Consider the following 22307-nt stretch of genomic DNA (forward strand, 5'->3'; position numbering starts at 1 on the left):
ACAAATGGTACCTGTGCCGGTGGCACATAAAAGCACTAATTATACTCTCTGGTTGGTTGGCATTAGGAAGAGCATCCAGCCATAGAAACCATGCCAAAACAGACTGGAGTCTGGTGCAGCCTTCCAGTTTGCCAGCCCTGTTCAAACTGTCCATCCCATGCCAGCATGGACAGTGGACATTAAATGATGATGATGTCCACTTATTGCCACTCTGGCTTAATCATGACATTGCACATTTCCTTAATTAGAGTAACAAACTTAACTACACAACTGATCGTGTAGCTATTTAGTTCCAGAGCTAAAAATCAATGCTACTGTCTTCACACCCATAACATTTAGCCCCCATTCTATCTAAGAGTTCATCTATTCCTTTTGACCTTAATATCATTGGTTTAAGATATCAAAGATCTAAGATTTCTTTTGAAAGACCTTTTTACTGTTCTGTCACTATTGGTTCTCTTCAATTGTGGGTAGAACGAAAGCTTTCTTTTTATATGGAAATCATCAAATCATTTACGAATCATATGAGCTTTTTTATTTTTACTCATAATTTATTCATTGATACTTGGTTATTATTGTTGTTAAAAATTACTTTTAAGTTGATTTATCAGCAAGATTTTGAACATTTTATTTGATTCTAATCATGATAGATTGCACAATGAGATATTGTAACCTCTAGCACACACACACACACATGAATTAACTTATATATATTGGCTAGCTTCTGCTTCACAAAATGTTTAATTTTTGACCTTTCATTTTGGAAGTTTTTTTATCAACTAAAAATTTGAATAAACACTTCATAATAGTTGCTGATATTCCATCAATACCAATTTGACTACTGGTATTTGTTGACACCCACATGGTTAATCTAAACTAATATGCTTCCTGCTTGTTAAAATTAAACACAATTATATCAGTTGTAGTGAGGGTCAGCAGTCTTAAGGCTAGCATTTTAATGGTGAATTATTTCTCTTTCTACTTCATTTCAATGACGATGTGGATTTACTATTGTGGCCACCAGCAAAATTTAGATATTTAACATCTTCCTGATCACTTTTCCTCGGACAAGAAGACATGGCATAGGAGGATGATAAGCTAAATTCAATTAGTAACCTCCAGAGACCTGGATTTCTGTACACATCTTGGTATTATTCAATTTAGCATAAATATTATCACAGAAGTTGAACAGTTTCAACTATCCTGTGTCTTGAACTATCAATGTAAAAATGTATTTTTCAAAAGACTCTTCCCCCCCCCCTCTCTCTCTCTCACACGCACACACTCAAAATTTAGTAACTATCTCTTAAAATTGGATTGGCTCTAAGTAAATGCTGGCACTGACTAAAACACTAAGGCTGTAAAGTGCTTTACCTGCATGTTTTTCAAGTGGTTGCATTCCATCTGTAGAAATGAGAATTAAGATAGCATATGCAGATCCAAATGCCAGAATCTCCACAAATTTTATTGTTAAATATAAATCAAAAATCTGCATGTATGAAATCTTCTCACTCTTAGAATTACTCTTATTATAAACAACAATAAAAACCATCTCCACAACAGTTATTTAGTATGTCATCTGATCCAAATTTTGCTTTCAAAATTCTTCTTGTCAACACCTTTTGGCCCAGTAATGTTGACTCTTCAAACGGATCAATAACAGCAATGAAAATCTAAATATTGATAATATTATCTCTATATCACAGTGTATGTAGTGTTTATAAAAAGAAAATGATATGAATATGTATATGTTTGTTGTCCATATATAATTGTGTAAATACACTCATATATGTACAAGTGTGTTAGTGTGTTTGATTATCATTATGTGTATGTATTTGTGAATGGAAATATGTATGTTTTCTTGTGTATGTATATAAATGTAGATACATATATTCCTTGCAGAATGTATTTTCAAAACTCACTTGAATGCATATGCAAATACCAGTTCAATACCTATATCAATGGATTTTGCTCTATACTTCATTTAACGAAGAAATTTTTTTACTATTTTAACATTTTTTTTTCTATGTCACTCTTACAAATTTCTTCCTGATCTTTGTCCACTATGCTTTACTTCAATGTATTACAACTATATTGAAGACAGACGTATTCATTACATTGTTTCTGACTTTTTACTGCCACATGAAAACCAGATATTTATTCCCCTATTGCAGGTCCTCTGCGTGGTGAAAATTCTTGTTGTCAAATTCCATGCTACAGAACTTACTCATGTCGTAAATCATATGACTCACTTTGCCCTCCCAGTCCAGTTGAATGTGCAACAAGTAAGAAAATTTTTTGATAAAATTAGCACTTTAACGCAAGAAATTGTAATGCTTTTTTCTACATTATCAAACTATTTAGATACTCATATCATCATTTCTCTTCCCCATATTGATGAGATGAATGAATCTGTGAGTTGATTTTCTATGTAAACGTTTTACTTTATAGCATTATTAGACAGATTTTATACAGAATTCATATCTATATTTATTTATAAGCATATATATATATATATATTCATTTCTGTATCAAATAGAACTATATTCAGTGTGTACCTCATTCACATCTTATTCTGTTATGTAACAGGAAGAATTCTTTGACCCAGTATTAAACAATAAGTTAATAAATTAGAATTCTTTTCTCTATATGTTTGAACATATTTTGCTCTACTTATGTGGAACCATCAATATTAAAAAACGAAAATGTTAGCTATTGAAGTGTGTAAATGTATTTCTATTGTATCTTGTATCATGTATAACTGATTTTACATTTTTATATGATCCATGGCTCACTTGTTCAGTATATATCATCACAGTCATCTTATGCCTGTTTTTTTTTTTCATGCTGACATTGATTGCATATGTCTGTTCCAGCAGTGTTTCACTACTTGTTGTCATCTAGCACAGACATGCCAACTGAGAAAAACACCAATCTTTGTAGTTGTGTTGTCACATTTTTTTTTTCTCCTTTTCATGGCTGGATAGCATTGTTCTTGCCATCCACTTCACAACATGCATTGGGTGTATGTTATCATGCCATCATCATTAAAGAGGTTTTCTGTGCCAAGTATAGAAAGAAAGACAGTTATACAGACAAAGAGAGGCTCTTTATTTTTTAATTAGATTTTTTTTATTATTCAAAATTACTGCTCTCCTATACAGGCTGCCATCACTGTTTTTTCCAGGGGAGGGGGTCTCATGTCTTCTCTTCTTTGCAAAAAGTAAAATTTTGAAAAACGATTTTGTATTATTATCTTCTTAGTTATTGGTATAAACAATATTAGGTACTTTCTAGTTTTGTTATTCTCTGAGACACCTCAGCTGACACTCAAGCATTTGCAATAATATTAGGTGCGTACAATTCTAATTGAAATTATATATTTCTAACTTATCTCTTATAATTATTTTATATGTCAACTTTTCTCTGTAAAAAACAAAAGATGTAAATAAAAAGATTTAAGTATAATTAATGCTTTTTTCTCAGAACAATTTATGTGAATATCTCTTTCTTGCTTATATTTTCATTATGTGACCTTTATAATTGATATTTGCTTCCTTTGGTAGGTGATGCCTATGTGTTCACATTACGGCCAATGTTTAACTCTATATCGAGTCAGTTCTTCTGCCACTTACAATATAAAAAGCCGACAAAACTGTACAGCATAAATTATAGTGTTGACATCCCCCAAGTGGGGTATCAATTTAAAGAAAAACATCGAACAGTTTTAGCAGAATCTACTGGTTTCCACCATCACAGTTTAGTTACTGTTGACTTTATATCTGTTGAACATTCTTCACAGCTACCTGTACGGGAGCAAGCGATACTTGTAAAAGATCACAGTAGAGCTGATTTTTCTCTTCATTCACTGAAGCAAGCTCAGGATTTTGACCGAAAATTTGATATAAATAATCCAACAGAAAACATCTTCTCCACTGATGCCCAGTTTTCAAAGCCATTCGAATATAGCTCTATGACTTGGCATAACGGTGGTTGTGGTAAAAATTCTTCGAAAATATATCCTGCGCAATTGCTATTTGTTGATCATGGTGATTCAGTTAATGCCCATAAGTCTGTCTTTGATGGACGGTTCCATTATCACATATCAAACACCAAAGAAACACCACAAATAAAATTACTTATCAGTGGTAAGTAAAATATTTTAGTTGATTTAATTTTTAAATTACTGATACTTAAACATTTGCTTTAATTTGTATGGAATTATATATTTATATTGTAATGTACTATTTGAATTTTACATTTAAGCAATGAACCAAGTAGAATAAACACTCATACATTGTTCTTACTCTCTCTTTATAGCAAACAGCTCAATATTAAAGCATTATCAACATGATTTTCCTAATGCCTTGTTGAATAGCAGTAGCCTTGAAGTAAAGTTGTTCTGGCAACCAGTCTTAAAAAATTGGATGATGAAAATCAAAGGTAATTTGCTGTACATTTTACTTCCTAACTTTCCACACTTACTGTCCTGACTCTCTATTCTATTCCCCACCCTAAAATTACTTGGTAATTTGAAGATTAGTAATATAGGTAGAGTAATGAACAAAATGCCTTGAAGTATTTAGTTATATCCATTTACATTTTGAATTCAAATCCCACGGGATGATATTTTGCTTTTTATCCTCCCAGTGGTTAATAAGAACCTCTAAAGTTTTAGAGGTTGTATATTTACTTTAATTTTACCAAAATTTTGAGACTTTATGTCAATATTAGAAACCAATATTAATTGAATATTAGTTTCTGTTATTGAAAAGAATTTCATTATTTAAATTAATGTGCCTACCTACATTTTCAAGCTCTCCTGTTGTAGTAATGCAAAAGAGGGGAAAAGGGTTGTGTGTAGAAATATAGTTAAAGGTAAAATGTATTATGTTTATTAAAGTGTTTATTATATAAATGTCTAGAAATGTTTCAGTAGGTTTTGTGATGAAAAGTTCAAAGGAATAGAGGTAGTTATAGTAAAATAAATATGACAGGGGTGAAACACGTCTGATATATGTTGGTGCCTCAGAATAAAACTCTTGTCAACAAGTTTCACTTGTTGGATATCATAGATTTGGTTCATGAAAGAGGTTCTGACTTCATGAAAGGTATTATTACAGCACATGAAGTAAGTGTAAGCTGAAAGTTAAGCAGGCATTTAAGAGAATGACTAGTGACCAAGAGAAGGTTAATGTAAAGTGTGGGACAGATGATCAAGATCTGAGACACTGTAAGGTTCACAGTAAATTTCCAGACTATAGACTGACAGCCTTGATGGACGTTTTCCTTATCTATCCTTTCGAAAAACAAATATTTTCTTTTTTGTTTGAATTAAAATCAGTGTTCCTAAATTTTGAAATAGTTTTCTTTTGTTTTGCTTTTTTCTTATTTTACTTAGTGACTGGTTCATAAACATTTTTTTTTTGTTTTCTAATTAAGTAACAGGTTGTATATTGCAATGTATAAGTGTCTCAACAACATCAAAAACCTAACTATAATTTTACACTCATTTTCTTGTCATTTTTGTTTTGAAATCATAACGCTCAAGTTGTTTGGTTTACTAATTGATGTACTAACTGTCACTCTAGTAAAGACAGGGAGCTGTAGTTGTATTACATAAGCAATAAATATTCACTGTGATACGTAGTCATAATCTGAAATTATCAAACTAGAAGTATAAAAAATTATCATTATGCAATAGAATCTACTTCATTCTTTGATTGGAAAATCTTTTTTTGGATTCTTTTTTTATTGGATTAACATTCACGAATATTTTATAATTTTTGAAAATTAATGAAATTTAGGAATTTAAAATTTTCTATAACATACAATATTTTTCTAAATATCAGATATTTAGACCTATTTTTATTGTTAATCATCATTGTGGTTTCTTGCCACATTTAATTTCAGGAACACAACAAAAATATCATCATTGGTCAATAAGAGAGTTTAGTTTTTCATTTAATACATTTTACCCATGAACAGGAATGGATGTTTGAATCTAATATATTTGATATTACTCTAATACTTGTGGGATTGATGAAAATTCCACATTTTTTACATAACCTTTTATTCTGGTGCATAAATTTATTAATCTTCCTATCATTATTTCATCATGTTAAAGATATTTGAGCTTATGAAGAAATAGTTGGGTAACTTAAAATTTTAGTAAGAGTATAATAATGTAAAATTTCATTTCTTTATTATATACAATATGTAATTGAGAACCACTATACACAATGCTTTTCACAACAGTCTTTCCTCATTATTTCTCTCTTTGTTGCTCTACTTACCTTTACCTCTAATATTCAATGTGTTTCAAGCTTTCGATTACAAAACATAAAATTTTCTCTGGCTGAACACATGCTACAGTGAATATTTTGTTAATGTACTGAAAGTCTAATCTTGTACTTTATATGTAGTCATAGAGTATATTAAACACAGTGGAACTTGTATCCTTTCCATTTTAAATAATACATCTTGATCACTTGGTACTTTTCTAATTCTTTATATGAAAGATTGTTACCCAGTTTAGGTACCATTTATTATTGATCCTTCAACACAGTTTTGATGCAGCTGTCCCAGTTTCCAAATTTAGAACATATGCAGATATTCCAGAGGGAATAAAAGGGTTCAGAAGTTCATTATGTCAAGGTTCAGGTTCAATCGGTTACCACTTATTTACCAGACATGAAATATTTTTAAGTATTACCTACAAGGAATAATAATATTTCATTCATTGCTTGGCAATCTGTATTTTTGATGAGAGAATCATATCTTCTTTGTTATGTTAGCAAATATATAGTTATCTATGATCCTTCAACACTTATTTTGGGGTACATCCACATCATTGTCAGTTAATGACTTGTTACCTTCAGAAGGTAACTCCATTTCCAGTTTGAACTAGCCAGTTTGTTATATTTCTCTGTTATTCATATGTAAAATTTTGAGTTTGCTAATATGGTTTTTTTAAAAAGACTTTAGATAGGGTAGCACTAAATGTATGTGTCTATAAAAGAAATTTTATAGCCTGAAAAGTAGGTAACACCTTATCATAGGTAGGATAATCTTATCTACACTCATATTATCTTGTAAGTATTTATCAATCCATGATTTAAGAATTTTTTTTCTATTTTGTTATACATTTAGAGATTTTTTACAACATTGTTTCACTGTAATAAAGATTTTGGTACTTCTTTTCTAGTGCTCTATCTAATTATAAAAAATATATCTAACATGTCAAAATTAAGTGAAAGGGTTTTTCTAGAAAATGAAATAATTCAGGAATGAGTGTTTTCATAGATAATGAAATTATGAAAAAATAAGATATTCAATAGTGACAGTTAAGTAAATAGTCAACAGTAGAATGCCAGTTGGATACTGTAAAGCATATGAAAGCATTTTGAATCCCTGTGGAATTGTGGAAAAATAAGAAATAAATGAGTAACTTATATTCAGCTCAAAATAATTAGATTCTTATTTAATTGAGTTTATCTGGTATTCTGCCTTTCCTAATGATGTTATTTGAACAGTTATTAGACTTGTTCATAAATTGTTGTAATATTCAAATATATTGATCCATTTATCCTTTGAATTAAAATTCAAAAAAAAGTTTAAATATAACTTTCACATGCTGTTCAGGAAAATTATTGTCACACTTTTTATTTTTTTTTTTTATTATTTTAAGGAAAACCCTTTTATTTTTGCAGAGCAAAACTCTTCTATGTTACCACTCACTCTCTTTCACTTAGAAGTGTTATGTGCAAACACAAACTGTTACAAGCAGTATTATGGTTAATTTATGATTTTAATTGATGAATGTCACAACTACATCTTTCTTATGTTCTATTAAGATATCAATGAAATTAATCATTGAATGTTTAAGTATTTTTTGTATTTTTACTGAATTATTTTCCTTTTTTTCAGGGGTTCTTTACTCTTGCCCTGGCTATTTAAGAATGAAAGTTTATGATAGTGAGCATCGCATCTGCTACGGAAGCTATGATATGTTCATCAATTGCCCAACCACTTTTCAGATATCTGCAGTTCTTACTGAATGGGGTAACAAGCAGCCATCAATTTTAACTGTGATGCTCAGTGACATCGAAAGTACTCATCGCCTCCATTTGACCACTCACGAAATCAATAAAGACTATATGAAACCCTCATCAAATTCATATAGACTCAAAAAACATAGCACAGTTAGAATTTCACCTTGGAAACCAGTTATTGCAATTCTTGTATCTGCCAGTATTCTAGGTACAATGATGTTATGTACCTTAGCTGGTTTATTAATTTACAATGTTGGTCGTCGAACTATACCATCACTACCACCTCCATCACCAGCACAAGACGAGCGCCGGTCTTCACTTCTCAGCAGTCCTGAGCAAGAGCGACCTCTGGAAATTATTCCAAGACCCCCCACTGAAACTTCCAGAGGATTAGTTTTTCTATTTATAGTCATTTATTTAATGTATTCATTCTTCTTTACATTGTCAGTTACGTTGGGTTTGTTCTATGTCATCATCGGTCCATCTGTCATCTCATTACAGAACACTACCGAAATGAGTTATCATGTGCGACAGAGTGTAAACAGATGTTTAGAAGAAATTAAAGCACATGAGAAATTTGAGACAATGCGAATGTTGGACTTGATAAAACAGAGACAGATATCATGTCAATCTCATCTTGACACTGAAGTCACCCACATTCTACAAGGAATGCACTCTTCCACAAGAATGGTCTTGAGAAGTGTTTATAGAGACAATGGATTGCTGAAAAAGTCTGTGCATGACTTGTTTATGTCAAAACAATTTAAATTTGAATCTGAATTAAATGAATTTATCTGCCAGACTAACCATACGTTATATAATCAGCTTCTGAGCTTTCGTTCAAAGTACATCAACTTCCTTAAGAAATTAGTTCACAACCAATGGTTGGAATTTCCAAAGAAAATATTTGAACGTCATGGTTCTATAAATGATGTATTCGAATCAGAAAATTCACTGCTGGAATATCTCAACTGGTTAGAAGTAGACAAAGTTTTTGAAGTGAGTCAAGTGCATGATATTATTATGAAGCAGTAAGTATTTAATTTTCAGATACAAATATAATGATTTAATAACAACTGTAAATACTTATTGAACTATTGCTAAACTAAGGCTTTGTCTATTAAATCATTAATGATATCTTAAACACATTAACACACTCTTTGCCAGTAATAAATGAAACGCATTCTCATTGGTTTTAAATTGGGAAGGTAGTGGAAATAGAATGTTTGAAATAGTTTATATGTATATGTATGTAGAATTACTGACTTTTCCTAACAAAAGAAAACATTTGCTTACAGTTTGCCGATCACTATCCTTTCTTAATTAAAGGAATTTATTTATTTTGTGTGTGTGTGCTTTATTCTTGGCTGTGATTTCATGGAATCGATGTCGATTATTTCCCAAAATCCATCCTCGCTGATAACACTTCCAGTTTTATAACTACATTGAAGAACATTTGTGGTTGTACTGAGAGTAAAAGGGGGATAAAAGAAGCATGGAGTAGTAGATAAAGAAAGAAGAGGCAAGAGGTTGATTCTGATATGCAACAGTCTCATTTTTCACGTTTTCTTCACATTCTATATTACAAATGACATACAGCAACCTCCACTGGTCAATTTCCACTCTGTTAGAAAAGATTATATAGAACAATGGAGATCATCATCATCATTATCATTTTTGATATACATTTTCCATCTTTTCATGGATCAGATAGAGTTTATTGAAGCAGATTGTCCATGGCTGGATACTATTCCAGTCATCAACCCTTATCTGCATCCAAGTAAGGTAATATTTTTTCCATGACCAGACATGTTCTTGCAGAGTATTGTAAATAGATGATAATGACACTCATTTACAACTATAAAGATGTTGATACAAGGAGACACAAAAACATACACACATTCACAACAAACTTCTTTCAGTTTCCATCTACCAAATCCATTCACAAGGCTTTGATCAGCCCAGGGCTGCAGTAAAAGACACCTGTCCAAGGTGATATGTAGTTGGATTGAAACTGAAACCATGTAACTCAGAAGAAATCTTCTTAACCAAACAGCCATGCCTAAACCTATAGCCATACCACATATACAAACAGACAGAATGGTCACCACTGGGACAACCTAGGGCTATGGTGGTTGGCACTCCGTCGCTTATGACGTCGAGGGTTCCAGTTGATCCGATCAATGGAACAGCCTGCTCATGAAATTAACGTGCATGTGGCTGAGCACTCCACAGACACGTGTACCCTTAATGTAGTTCTCGGGGATATTCAGCATGACACAGTGTGACAAGGCCGACCCTTTGAATTACAGGCACAACAGAAACAGGAAGTAAGAGTGAGAGAAAGTTGTGGTGAAAGAGTACAGCAGGGTTCACCACCATCCCCTGCTGGAACCTTGTGGAGCTTTAGGTGTTTTCACTCAATAAACACTCACAACGCCCAGTCTGGGAATCGAAACCGCGAGTCCACTGCCCTACCCACTGGGCCATTGCACCTCCACTAGGGCTATGCAACAACTGTATATAAAACAGATGGTTACAGATGAAAGGCTCTTATCATAGGTCTGCCCTGCCAAGCATAACCTTGGGTTAAACAATTGTACATGTTTTGAACCAATAAGAATCCTTATGTTGGTATGTTTAATGTAATTTTGAGAAAAGTGCTACAAGATAGCAAGAAACATAAAGAGAAACAAAAGGATGAAAGCAATAAACCCCAACATTTTTGACAGGTACAGCACTAGTTTCTAAGAAAAAAATTTTCACTTACAGTATTATATCTTTCTAAACTAGGATATTTGGTATAAGTCGTAATATCTTAAAGTAACCTAACCATTCAAAGAAATGCTCTTGCAAAATTAACTAGCATTAACAAGCATAAAATAAAATGTATGTTGAAAAATAAGAACTCGTGACCAAATATATAATAAGTTTGTACCTTAATAAATTGCAGAAATATTAAAGAATTTGATTCATATATTCTAACACTTATAAAAGAAAAATAATCAGTAGATGAACTGAAAGAACAAAAAGCATTAAAAACCACAGAAACTGTAGATTTGTTTAAAGTTGTATTCAAGATGAAATCTGTTTTGTATTAGATCTACTCAAAAACTCTTTGAAAAATTTAGTCAAGGGTTTTAATTTACTGACAATATAATTTGTTTCCCTCAACTCTAAAATAATTATTTTCATTCATAAATGTTTCACCTATGGTCAGGAATATTGGATAGTGACTGAAAATGTATGACTGGAAACACAAGTGGCTGAAATGGAGTTCTGAGAGAACCCTAGAACAGCGATGCACAACCTGTGGCCAATGAAGGCATTTTGTGCAACTCACGAAACCATTTTGCAAAGACTTTCTTATTTTCACAAATTGCTGAAAATTAACATAGCAAACTGCTTGTACCACAATCACACACTGAATACACACATAACAGTATCTATCTATTAACTTTTATCATTATGTTTCCTTCATGTCTTTATGAACCTTTTCTATACTACTGTTTTTGTATGTTTCTTGATCATCCAAATTATATGATATACTTTGCAGCCTGCTTTGAGTGATTGAATTCATGATTTGGCCATTTGGACAAAAAAGGTTGTGCGTCCATACTCTAGAGTAATGATACTCAACAGGGTGTGTAGCTTGGAGATCCAGGAGTCTCTCCAGGTTGAGCCACTACTTCTCTACATTCAGAGGTGACAGTTCTAGTGCTATAGAAGTGATTAAAATGGTACAGGAAAAAATCACAAGATGGATTCTTCAAGCTAAGCCAACTGGTAGGAGACCTACAAGTAGATCATGGCGATGACTGGATAACATCTATAGTCTCAATTTGTTATACTTGGGAATCTAGCTGGAAAGTCTAATGATGATAGGACCTTGTGGAGGAGGTACCTGTGGACTGTACCACCCCTAACCCTCCCAGGAATAGTAGGTGGAGAAGATGGATAAATGTTCTGGGTTTTTAAAAAAATAATTAGTTTTATTCAAACTCTTTCCTCTTTAATCATCAAAATGCTACGCTGTTCATGATAAAAGGTACTTTTGTTAGAGTTATATGCCATTGAGATTAAACTCCTGTATTTGTAAGGTGATGAAAAATCCTCTCGATAAAAATGTATTTTGTAGTAGAAAACTAAGCAATTGAACTATAACTGTAAAATTAAGTAATTGCAAGGATGCAATAAAATGTTTGATGTAAAATATAAACTCATAACCAAAACTATCCAACAGGGTTTACCTTAATGAACTGCAGTAACATTAAATAATTTGATTCATGTCTTCTAACACTTACATTCTTATGTTCTGATATGCATTGTTTTCCTCTTTCAGGATGGTTGAATCCAAACCTATATTTCCTGGTAATGATATTTTGGCTACTAATCCAGGACGAAATATTAAATCTGTTTGGATCCGGCTTCATACTGAACTTGAAGAAAGGACGTGGGAGCTGTCAAAAACTAGGCACGTCTTTCGTTACTTATTATCTCATGCCTTTAGCTATGAAGACACCAGCAATAGAGACTACTACCAAGATATACAATATGAAGAAAAGAGGGAAATTTCTTCTGGTGGCAGTAAAACGTTTTTCTCAGTGTTGGTAGCGATTTTTATTATTTTAGATGCATTGTTATTATTTTATCGTTTCAAATGGATGAAATGTATGCTGTCACAAATTAGATGTGGCTATGTGCAGAAGCTGCCAATGGACACAGTGTCAAGCAAGGTTTATGCAATACAAACAGGTAGATCAGCACCACGCCCATATAATCCCCTGGAGCATCCATACAGTTATTATCAAGATAACAAGGAAGATATTTGGTCTGCCAGTGAACTCTACTTTGCTCAAGCACCAACCAAATCTAAAGAAGACATTCTAAGAGAGATTTGGAATCACCGACGTCGACAAGAACCTAAGTTGAAACGAGAGCGATTGAAAGACTTTTGCTTTGTTCAATATTTTATACAACTATGCAGATTAATTCTGCGTATTTTAGGATCAAAGCTATTTTTAAAGCTAATCCTGTTTGCTCTTGTTGTATTTTTCTTGGGGATATTTCTGGCAGCAGCAGACGCAATTCTTACTGCAGACAACATCAAGCTGTTCTTAGACAGACACCTGGGTGCATCTCAGCTGAAGGACCACTTACTAATGTCAGACAACACACTGATCAATTATGCGGATTATCTAAATAGACACTTAGTTTTTATCAAGAAATTCGTAGACTGGGAGATTGCAGATTTCAATGCAGTTCTGGAAGGAGTCAGACAAAATCAGGTAAGTTTAGTTTCTGCATTTGTCAAAGTATTTATTTTTGTCACCTTATAATTTAAATATTATCAAAATTTGCAATTTAGTTGTTACTCTGTTATTACATCCATGTAATTTACTGAAAACACAACCAGGATAGAAAGCTGTTTATTATTAATTGTCATAAATCTAAAGACCTCCTTTAATCATGCAAAATTAGCAATAGCAATCTGATCAATAACCATTTTACAATAAAAGCATTTTACAGCTATAACAGTTTAAACAAAGGGTAATGCTTATTGAACCCATAATATATCAAAGTATACTACTTGAATGTGAATAGCTTGATTACTACAGGAAATAAATCAAACTTGTCTTTCTTTTTATTCTTACTGCTCAAGAAATAATATTTTGTCCCTATTAACACTTTTATACTTACAAATGTATATTGATATTAGGAATTACAATTATAATCAGGTATTATAAAATATATGAAATGATATGACTTTGCTGATAATCACTAGTTTTCCTCATTGTGTATTGCTTCCTTTTGAATATCTTTGCCTTCACAATAAATTTCTGTCCCAACAACTTGCTATATTTTTGTGTGCATTTAAATTGCATTTTAGTTCATCTGTTCTATTTTATAAAATTGCTCTCTGTTGATTTTGATCACAAATAGTACTCCAGTTGTTCAATCAAGTAAAATGCCTACTCAAAAGCTAGCATATAATCTGCTGAATACTCCACAGACATATGTGCCTTTAACAAAATTCTCAGATAATCGACATAATAATGTAAGAAGGATGATCGTTTGAATTAGAGGTGTAGTCAATCTGATGGTCTTTCACATAATTTCATTCACAAGACTTTGGTCATCTCAAGACTACAGTGAAAGACATTTGGCCAAGACGATACACAGTGGAATTGAACCTAAACTCTCATGATTATAACGTGACTTTCTTAACTTCTCAGCCAGCCTTCATAGACCCGTCTACTATTTATACTGCAGCTTCAAAATATCACAATACAAATATAACAAAAATAGCATGAGTAGAGACTCCTCTTTTATTTGTACAGGTCAAAATTCTTTGGCTCATACATTTGAAACTAAATGTCTAGTGTTTCTTTAAAATATTTGTAGCCATCTTTATTTATATTTTGTGATCAAAACTAAGAAACTGTTGAGCATTGAATTATAATATTTTGCAGGAATTTTTTGTTTTAAAATCAGATGGGTCATCAAAATGCAACAAGTATTGAGAATGTATTTAATTGGTATACTTTTCTTGGTAATTAATTAGGAATACAGAAAACATTATTGTTTTCTAATTTGGATCTTAGAAATGATCTATTCAGTTTCAAGTAAGGTTTAACAAAATGATAGACTCTTCCATAAAAGATGACATATGAGTATTCAGCTGTTATCATATGACCTGCACAAATGATTTTTTTTTTTTTTTTTGATAGTGATCAAATGCATGTACATTAGCTCACTCCTTCCATCAACTTGATGTTGCCTCAACAGGAGCATTGTGTACTATGTGTCAGGTGTTGAAGTGATCACAGAGCAACTTGAGATGAGTTGTTCTGCTCAAGATCACAACACACCACCCAGTCCAGGAGTTGAAACCATGATCTCACGATCGTGAGTGCAAAAACCTGAAAGTCTCTAAAGCAAGGGTTCTCAACCATTTAATCTATGGCCCCCTTTGATTGCTATTTTATTCTGGTGGACCCCTATTGCCATTCAATGTTTAAAAACTAGTTTTATGGAATGCTATTTATTAATGTTTTAACACACAAATCTGTGTAGGTTGAACTATGTAAAATGTTAGAGAATGAAATCTATTTGTTTCTTGCAATACATACCAACATGTACATCTAAAACAAAAAAATTTTCTGGGGCCCTTGAAATACTGTTGTGGATCCCCCAATTTACTATTTTGTTGTGTGGACCCCCAAAAATCTTATATGGACCCTGGTTGAGAACCACTGAAAGGATTACAATAGTTGGAAAGATCTTAAATCAAAACCAACTGAAGATGATAATCATCAAAGTAGTCACTACACAGGCCATGCTCATGTTGAGATATTCTGCTTCTTTTTTCCAAATGGACAAAGGGTTACAGAAATAAGGTAGAAGAACTAAGAAGCTGCCCACAAGGCATAGCACACACCACCCTAAAAGTAATATCACCAGGTTCTACTTACTAAAAACATGAGGCAGAGGTGTGTCAAATGTAGAAGACATGATCACACCTATATTGGGTAGAAAAAGCTTTGTTGTGCATAGTGAGGAAAGTCTATCATCTATAACTTGAAACATGAAAAGTTACTGAAACAGTGAAAGAATAGTCACAAGAACAGCAGAGCAAATAGCTTGAAAAAAGGAAGAACTTTTAAGTCCAGTTCATGCATCAAACCAAAGCAGCTGAAACTGAAAAGTGCTTGTTATGGCTGAGAGATGGAAATTTGAAATGGGAAACTGAATTACTAATTATAGCTGCTCAGGAACAAGTCATTAGAATAAATTTGATACAAAGATTGATAAAAGTCAGTCAGACAACAAGAGCATGTGGAAAAGGGGATGAAAGCATTCACATCTTTAAATTGAATGCAGTAAGTGAGCACAAAAAGAGTATAAATGGAGGCATAATTGTGTCAGTAATAGAGTGTTTTGAGTTATCGAACCAAATTTGTAAATTTCAAGTGATTGGAAAGAGGTAAGAGGGTGAGTCCAAAGGCAGTCATAGTGAGTAATAATTATAGGATATTATGGACTTTCTCTACAGAGACTGATCATTCTATTAGAGCAAAGAAACCAAATATGATTATTGTAGACAGAAAGAGTAAACAGTGTAAGATCATTGACTTTGCAGTCATGTATGATAATAGAGTGAATTGTGAAAGTGAGAAAATTAAGTGATATTAGGACTTAGCCTAAAAGATGAAGAGATAGTGGAGTGTAAGCATGGAAAATTTTTGCTGTGGGAATTAGTACTCAGCACAATGCTGGAACTGCTATTTGTGGCACTGAAGGCTATTAGAATTAAGGTATGTACTGTTGTTCTGTAGAAAAATGTAATCTACTCTGCAAGAAAGATTCTTGAAATTAAGAAAAATCGTCACCAATCTTCCAGATAACTTCCCTGACAATTAAATTAAAATGTTATAGCTTTTGTATAAGTGTAGTTAATGCTTTCTTTACTACTACAACTAATAATAATAATAATCCTTTCTATTATAGTCACAAGGCCTGAAAATTTTTAGGGGAATAGGCTAGTCGATTACATCAATTCCAGTGCACAAATGGTATCGTTTCATTGACACTGAAAGGAGAAAAGGCAAAGTCAAATTTCTGCAGAATTTGAACTTGGGTCATAAAGATGGATGAAATGCTGCTAAGCATTTTGTCCAGCATGCTAACAGTTCTGACAGCTTAATAATAACAATAATAGTAATCCTTTCTACTGAAGGTACAAGGCCTGAAATTTAGGGGTAGAGGACTAGCCGATTACATCAACCCCAGTGTTTCACTGGTACTTAATTCATCAACCCCGAAAGAATGAAAGTCAAAGTCGATTTCGGCAGAATTTGAACTCAGAATGTAAAGACAGACAGAATGCCGCTAAGCATTTTGCTTAATGTGCTAACAGCTTAATAATAATATCAGCCCCAGTACTCACTGCCTTAATAATAACATCCACCCCAGTACTCAACTGCTACCTGGTACGTAATTTATTGACCCCCCAAAAGGATGAAAGGTAAAGTCAATGTCAGTGGAATTTGAACTCAAAATGTAAAGACAGAAGAAATACCACTAAGCATTTTGTCTGGTGAGGTAAATACTAATAATAATGATTTCAAATTTTGGTACAATGCCAGCAACTTCAGGGGAGAGGATAAGTCAATTACATCAACCCCAGTACTTGACTGTTGCTTATTTTAATTACCCCAAAAGGATAAAAGGTAAAGTTGACTTCAGCGAAATTGCAACTCAGAACATAAAGACAGGTGAAATGCTGCTAGGCATTTTTTCACCCGGCATGCTAACAATTCTATAGCTTGTGGCATTCTTTTAAAATTTTGGCACAAGGCCAGCAAGTATTCAACTGGTAATTTTATCAACCCCAATAGGATGAAAATTAAAGTCAACCTCGGCAGAATTTGAACTCAGAACATACAGACAGACAAAATGTTGCTAAGCTTGATTGTTCCAAAAAGTATCCAATAACAATTAAAACACAAAGAAATTTATAAAAATGTAAAACTTTCTAAATAATACTCTGTAAAGTTTATTGATTACTACAACATATGATTGATGTATTACACATGTATGGAGTATCTTGCAATCTCATACTATAAACAGACTGTGAACACAAAAACCTATCTGTTCCACCAACACCACTCATAAAAATGATAAATAATTCAAATAAAAAATATTGATGTTCAGATGACCATGTTTGTTGATAGTGAAATCTATTCTTTCAATCAGATGGAAAAAAAAAAATTAGGAGCTGTGCATGCTAAACCAAGGATGAATAAACCAACTAGCCAACTAAAATGATAGCAATCTAAAGAAAGGACCAAACTTTGCTTCTCAAGTCTCACAAATGCAATACAAAAAGCATAGATTGACATGTATGGATATTTTGCAGTGAAGCAAGGGTAGTTGGTTGGCAGGACTGTTAGAACATTGGCAAAATTTCTTGCAGTATTTATTCTAGCTCTTTACATTCAAAATACAAATCCCAAGTTCATCCTTCTTCGGTTGATAAAATAGAGTACCAGTCTAGTATTGGGGTTGATGGTATTAACTAACCTCCTTCTCCCAAAAATAGATAGCAGTGTTCCTAAAACAAAAGCAATATTTCAGAGATACTCAAAAGAAGACAATATATATTCATGTAAAATTTGGTGGGAAATAAACATATTGCTGGACCTAAACAGAAAAAGTAGAATGCATTCTCAAAGAAAATAATTTTCAGTAATTGAAATAGAATATTTGAAAGAAAGAATGCATTATGAATGCAATAGTAGCAAACACAAAATGCTTAAATTCATTCTTAACATAAAGCCATGCAGATAGAACATGGGCGAAATTAATAACAAAACACTGCAAATCTAACCCCTAGAACACCCACAGAATATTGATTTCACATGTTTCACTGCCATGTAGCATGGCTGTCCATACACATGCGTCATACAGTCTGCCTTTTACTCTGAATGAGAGGCCCTTTGTCGCCAGCAGAGGTAACAGCTCTCTGAACTTTGCCCAGGCTATTCTTATTCTAGTAGCTACACTTTCAGCGCACCCTTCCCCACTACTAACTTGGTCACCCAGATATTGGAAGCTATCAACTACGTCAAGTTTTTCTCCCTGGAATGTGACAGAAGTTGTTTTCTGACATTTTCAGTGTTTATTGCACCTGAACATCTACCACATACAAAAACTAACTTCCTAGTTAACTTGCCTTTGATATTGCTGCACCTCTTATGTGTCCATAGCTTGTATTGGGTACATCTTATAGAGTTTCTACCTACACTTTTTCTACAGATCGAGCAGAGCCATCTACCTGATGGAATTTGTGTTTTGTCTACCTTCCCACTTATTAGGACTTTGGTCTTAGCTAGGTTGACTCTAAGGCCCTTCGCTTCTAGTCCTTGCTTCCACACCTGAAACTTCTCCTCTAGTTCTGATTGTGACTCAGCAATTAGTGCAAGGTCATCAGCATAGAGGAGCTCCCAGGGGCATCCTGTCTTGAATTCCTTTGTTATCACCTGGAGGACTATGATAAATAGGAGGGGGCCGAGGACAGAACCTTGGTAGGCCCCTACCTCTACCCGGAATTCATCACTGTACTCATTGCCAACCCTCACCTTTCTGACAGCGTCTCTGTACATGGCTCGCACAGCTTTCACTAACCATTTTTCTGTCCCTAGTTTCCTCATTGACCACCAGATAAGGGATCGGGGGACCCTGTCAAAGGTTTATCCTTGGCTAGGTATTTCTCCTGTAGCTGTCTTACCAGAAATATAGCATCAGTGGTGCTTTTATCTGGCACGAACCCAAACTGCATCTCATCTAAACTGACTCGCTCCCTAATTAGTTGGGTTGTGACCCTCTCCGTGACTTTCATTACCTGATCTAACAACTTGATACCTCTGTAATTATTTATATCTAAAGCGTCACCTTTACCTTTGTAACAGTTGACTATGGTGCTGCTACACCATTCATTGGGTATGACTCCTTCGTGTATCACTTGATTAACAATACGGGTGACTAGGCTATAGCCGACACTACCAGATATTTTGAGCATCTCTGCAGTGATTCCTGATGGGCCGGGGGCTTTCCCTGTCTTCATACTCTTAATTGCTTCATCTACTATGGTCCCTCTGTTGGGTCGAAATTTGGCAGACTCTCTTTCTCCCATTCATTCTCTTTATTGAGCAATCTTTCGTAGTGGCATCTCCAAACCTCTTTCTTTGCAGCCTCGTTTAGTGCAAGTTTATCATCATCCATGCGAACACATTTCTCTCCCACGACATCACGATTCTCTCTCACACACTGTCTTGCAACATGAAATACTTCAAGTCTTTGGTCCTCACGGTGCAGAACATTGGCAAACTTTTTCTTATCTGCTTCCCCTCTGGCTAAATAAACCTGTCTCCTAGCAGTCTGATACAATTCCCTGCTACCTCCATTCTTCCAGTCCTTCCAATCCTGTTTCTTTTGTCTAATAGCCCTGTCGACCACGTTACTTTGGGTCGAGAGGGTACTTTACACCAGCCACAGATCTGGTCGGTGGCTCTCAGCAGGTTGTCCCGTAGAAACCTCCAGTTGTCTTCCACGTTGTATGATGCTATATCCCCTTCTATTTCGTTAAATGCTTCAAGTAGTATGTCTCTAAATCTCTGTCCATTTGCAGGATCTTTAAGCTTCCAAACCCTTCTCCTCCAAGCCGGTCTACTTCTGGGCATCCTTTTTGCCTTGATCCCGAAGTCACTAACTACTAATCTGTGTTGAGAGGTACATTCTTCGCCGGGGAATGTTTTGGCATTTTTAAGCCACCTTCTTTCCCTATGTCTGGCGAGGATGTAGTCGATTTGTCTTAAGTGTCTGCCGGAACGGTAGGTGACTAGGTGACAGGCAGGTTTCCTGAAGTTGGTATTGCAAACCATAAGATCGTTTGCATAATATATATATATATATCAAGTTGTTGGATCAGGTAATGAAAGTCACGGAGATGTATGCTGCAGCATGGCCACACTCTAATGACTGAAACAAGTAAAAGATAAAAGATACCTAAAGTACACAGTGCTGCACTTTGTAGAGCTGCAAAAGTACACAGTAAAATTTGAGCTACAGAATGATAATGATGATAATAATAATAATAATTGTTTTGAAATTAGGCACAAGGCCAGCAGATTTGGAGTAAGGGGTTTAGTTAATTACATTGACTCCAGTACTTGACTAGTACATTATTTTATCAACCATGAAACAATGGAATGCAAAGTTGAGCTCAGCAGGATTTGAATAAAGGGTCAGAATATATTCTGCAAAGCATTTTTTATCAATAATGATTCTGTCAATCCACCAATAATAAGCCATTTTATAGGTTTTTTTTTTTAATGATTAATTTTAGAGTTGAGTATAATAGCTTCCAGTAATTTTGAGCCACATTGGTATCCAATTTTTCTAATTAATCTTTTTCTCAAACTAATTAAATATTATTGAATGAATATGTTTCCCCTTTTATTATGTAATACTGATGTTGGTTAGCACTCAAATTGCAATGGGCTATAATCAGTTATATTTTCAAGCAATATTTTTGTGTGTGAAAATTCATGAATATATATACATATATGTGTGTATATATGTTTGCGTATATATATATATATATATATATATATATATATATAAAGCAATTAAGAGTATGAAGACCGGGAAAGCCCCCAGCCCATCAGGAATCACTGCAGAGATGCTCAAAATATCTGGCAGTGTTGGCTATAGCCTAGTCACCCGTATTACGAACCAGGTGATACACGAAGGAGTCATACCCAATGACTGGTGTAGCAGCATCATAGTTAACTGCTACAAAGGTAAAGGTGACGCTTTAGATACAAATAATTACAGAGGCATCAAGCTGTTAGATCAGGTTATGAAAGTTACAGAGAGGGTCATAGCCCAACTAATTAGGGAGCGAATCAATTTAGATGAGATGCAGTTTGGGTTCGTGCCAGGTAAAAGCACTACTGATGCTTTATTTCTAGTGAGACAGCTGCAGGAGAAATACCTAGCTAAGGATAAACCTCTGTACCTGGCTTTCGTTGACATGGAGAAAGCCTTTGACAGGGTCCTCCGATCCCTTATCTGGTGGTCAATGAGCAAACTTGGGATAGAAGAATGGTTAGTGAGAGCTGTGCGAGCCATGTACAGAGATGCTGCCAGTAAGGTGAGGGTTGGAAATGAGTACAGCAATGAATTCCAGGTAGAGGTAGGGGTCCACCAAGGTTCCGTCCTCAGCACCCTCTTATTTATCATAGTCCTACAGGCAATCACAGAGGAGTTCAAGACAGGTTGCCCCTGGGAGCTCCTCTATGCTGATGACCTTGCCCTAATTGCGGAGTCACTATCAGAACTAGAGGAGAAGTTTCAGGTGTGGAAGCAAGGTCTAGAATTGAAGGGCCTTAGAGTCAACCTAGCTAAATCCAAAATCCTAATAAGTAGGAAGGTAGATAAAACACAAACCCCTTCAGGTAGATGGCCCTGCTCAGTATGTAGAAAAGGAGTAGGTAGTAATTCTATAAGATGTACCTGGTGCAAGCTATGGACACATAAGAGGTGCAGCAATATCAAAGGCAGGTTAACTAGGAAGTTAGTTTTTGTATGTGGCAGATGTTCAGGTGCAATAAAGACTGTAAACAAACAGGAAACAACTTCTATCTCATTCCAGGGTGAAAAACTAGAGGTAGTCAATAGCTTCCG

At 34.2% G+C, this 22307-nt stretch overlaps 2 protein-coding genes across 23 annotated transcripts in view; one reads left to right on the forward strand and one right to left on the reverse strand.

Annotated features, from left to right (window-relative positions):
* LOC106874729 (uncharacterized) overlaps positions 1-22307 on the forward strand; it is a 1612306-nt gene that overhangs the window by 1583116 nt on the left and 6883 nt on the right. For 11 of the 21 annotated variants that reach the window (XM_089349018.1, XM_089349032.1, XM_089349028.1 and 8 more), the window contains 5 exons: positions 2175-2285; positions 3567-4148; positions 4321-4443; positions 7930-9085; positions 12397-13342. In XM_089349018.1, the coding sequence (XP_089205144.1) occupies positions 2175-2285; positions 3567-4148; positions 4321-4443; positions 7930-9085; positions 12397-13342 (2918 nt within the window). Of the gene's footprint in view, positions 1-2153; positions 2286-3566; positions 4149-4320; positions 4444-7929; positions 9086-12396; positions 13343-22307 lie in introns of all 21 variants that reach the window. The other 10 variants (XM_089349017.1, XM_089349026.1, XM_052966438.2 and 7 more) reach the window with 1 other exon arrangement.
* Positions 1-22307, reverse strand: part of LOC106874554 (uncharacterized) — a 261011-nt gene that overhangs the window by 45414 nt on the left and 193290 nt on the right. The window contains exon 4 of one of the 2 annotated variants that reach the window (XM_089349037.1): positions 2929-3060. The exons of the other annotated variant lie outside the window; for it this stretch is intronic. The gene's annotated coding sequence lies outside the window, so the exon portion shown is untranslated. Of the gene's footprint in view, positions 1-2928; positions 3061-22307 lie in introns of those variants that run through there. 2 annotated transcript variants of the gene reach the window in all.

Source organism: Octopus bimaculoides, chromosome 3 (genome assembly GCF_046866305.1).
Source record: "Octopus bimaculoides isolate indiv1 chromosome 3, ASM4686630v1, whole genome shotgun sequence".
Taxonomy (NCBI): domain Eukaryota; kingdom Metazoa; phylum Mollusca; class Cephalopoda; order Octopoda; family Octopodidae; genus Octopus; species Octopus bimaculoides.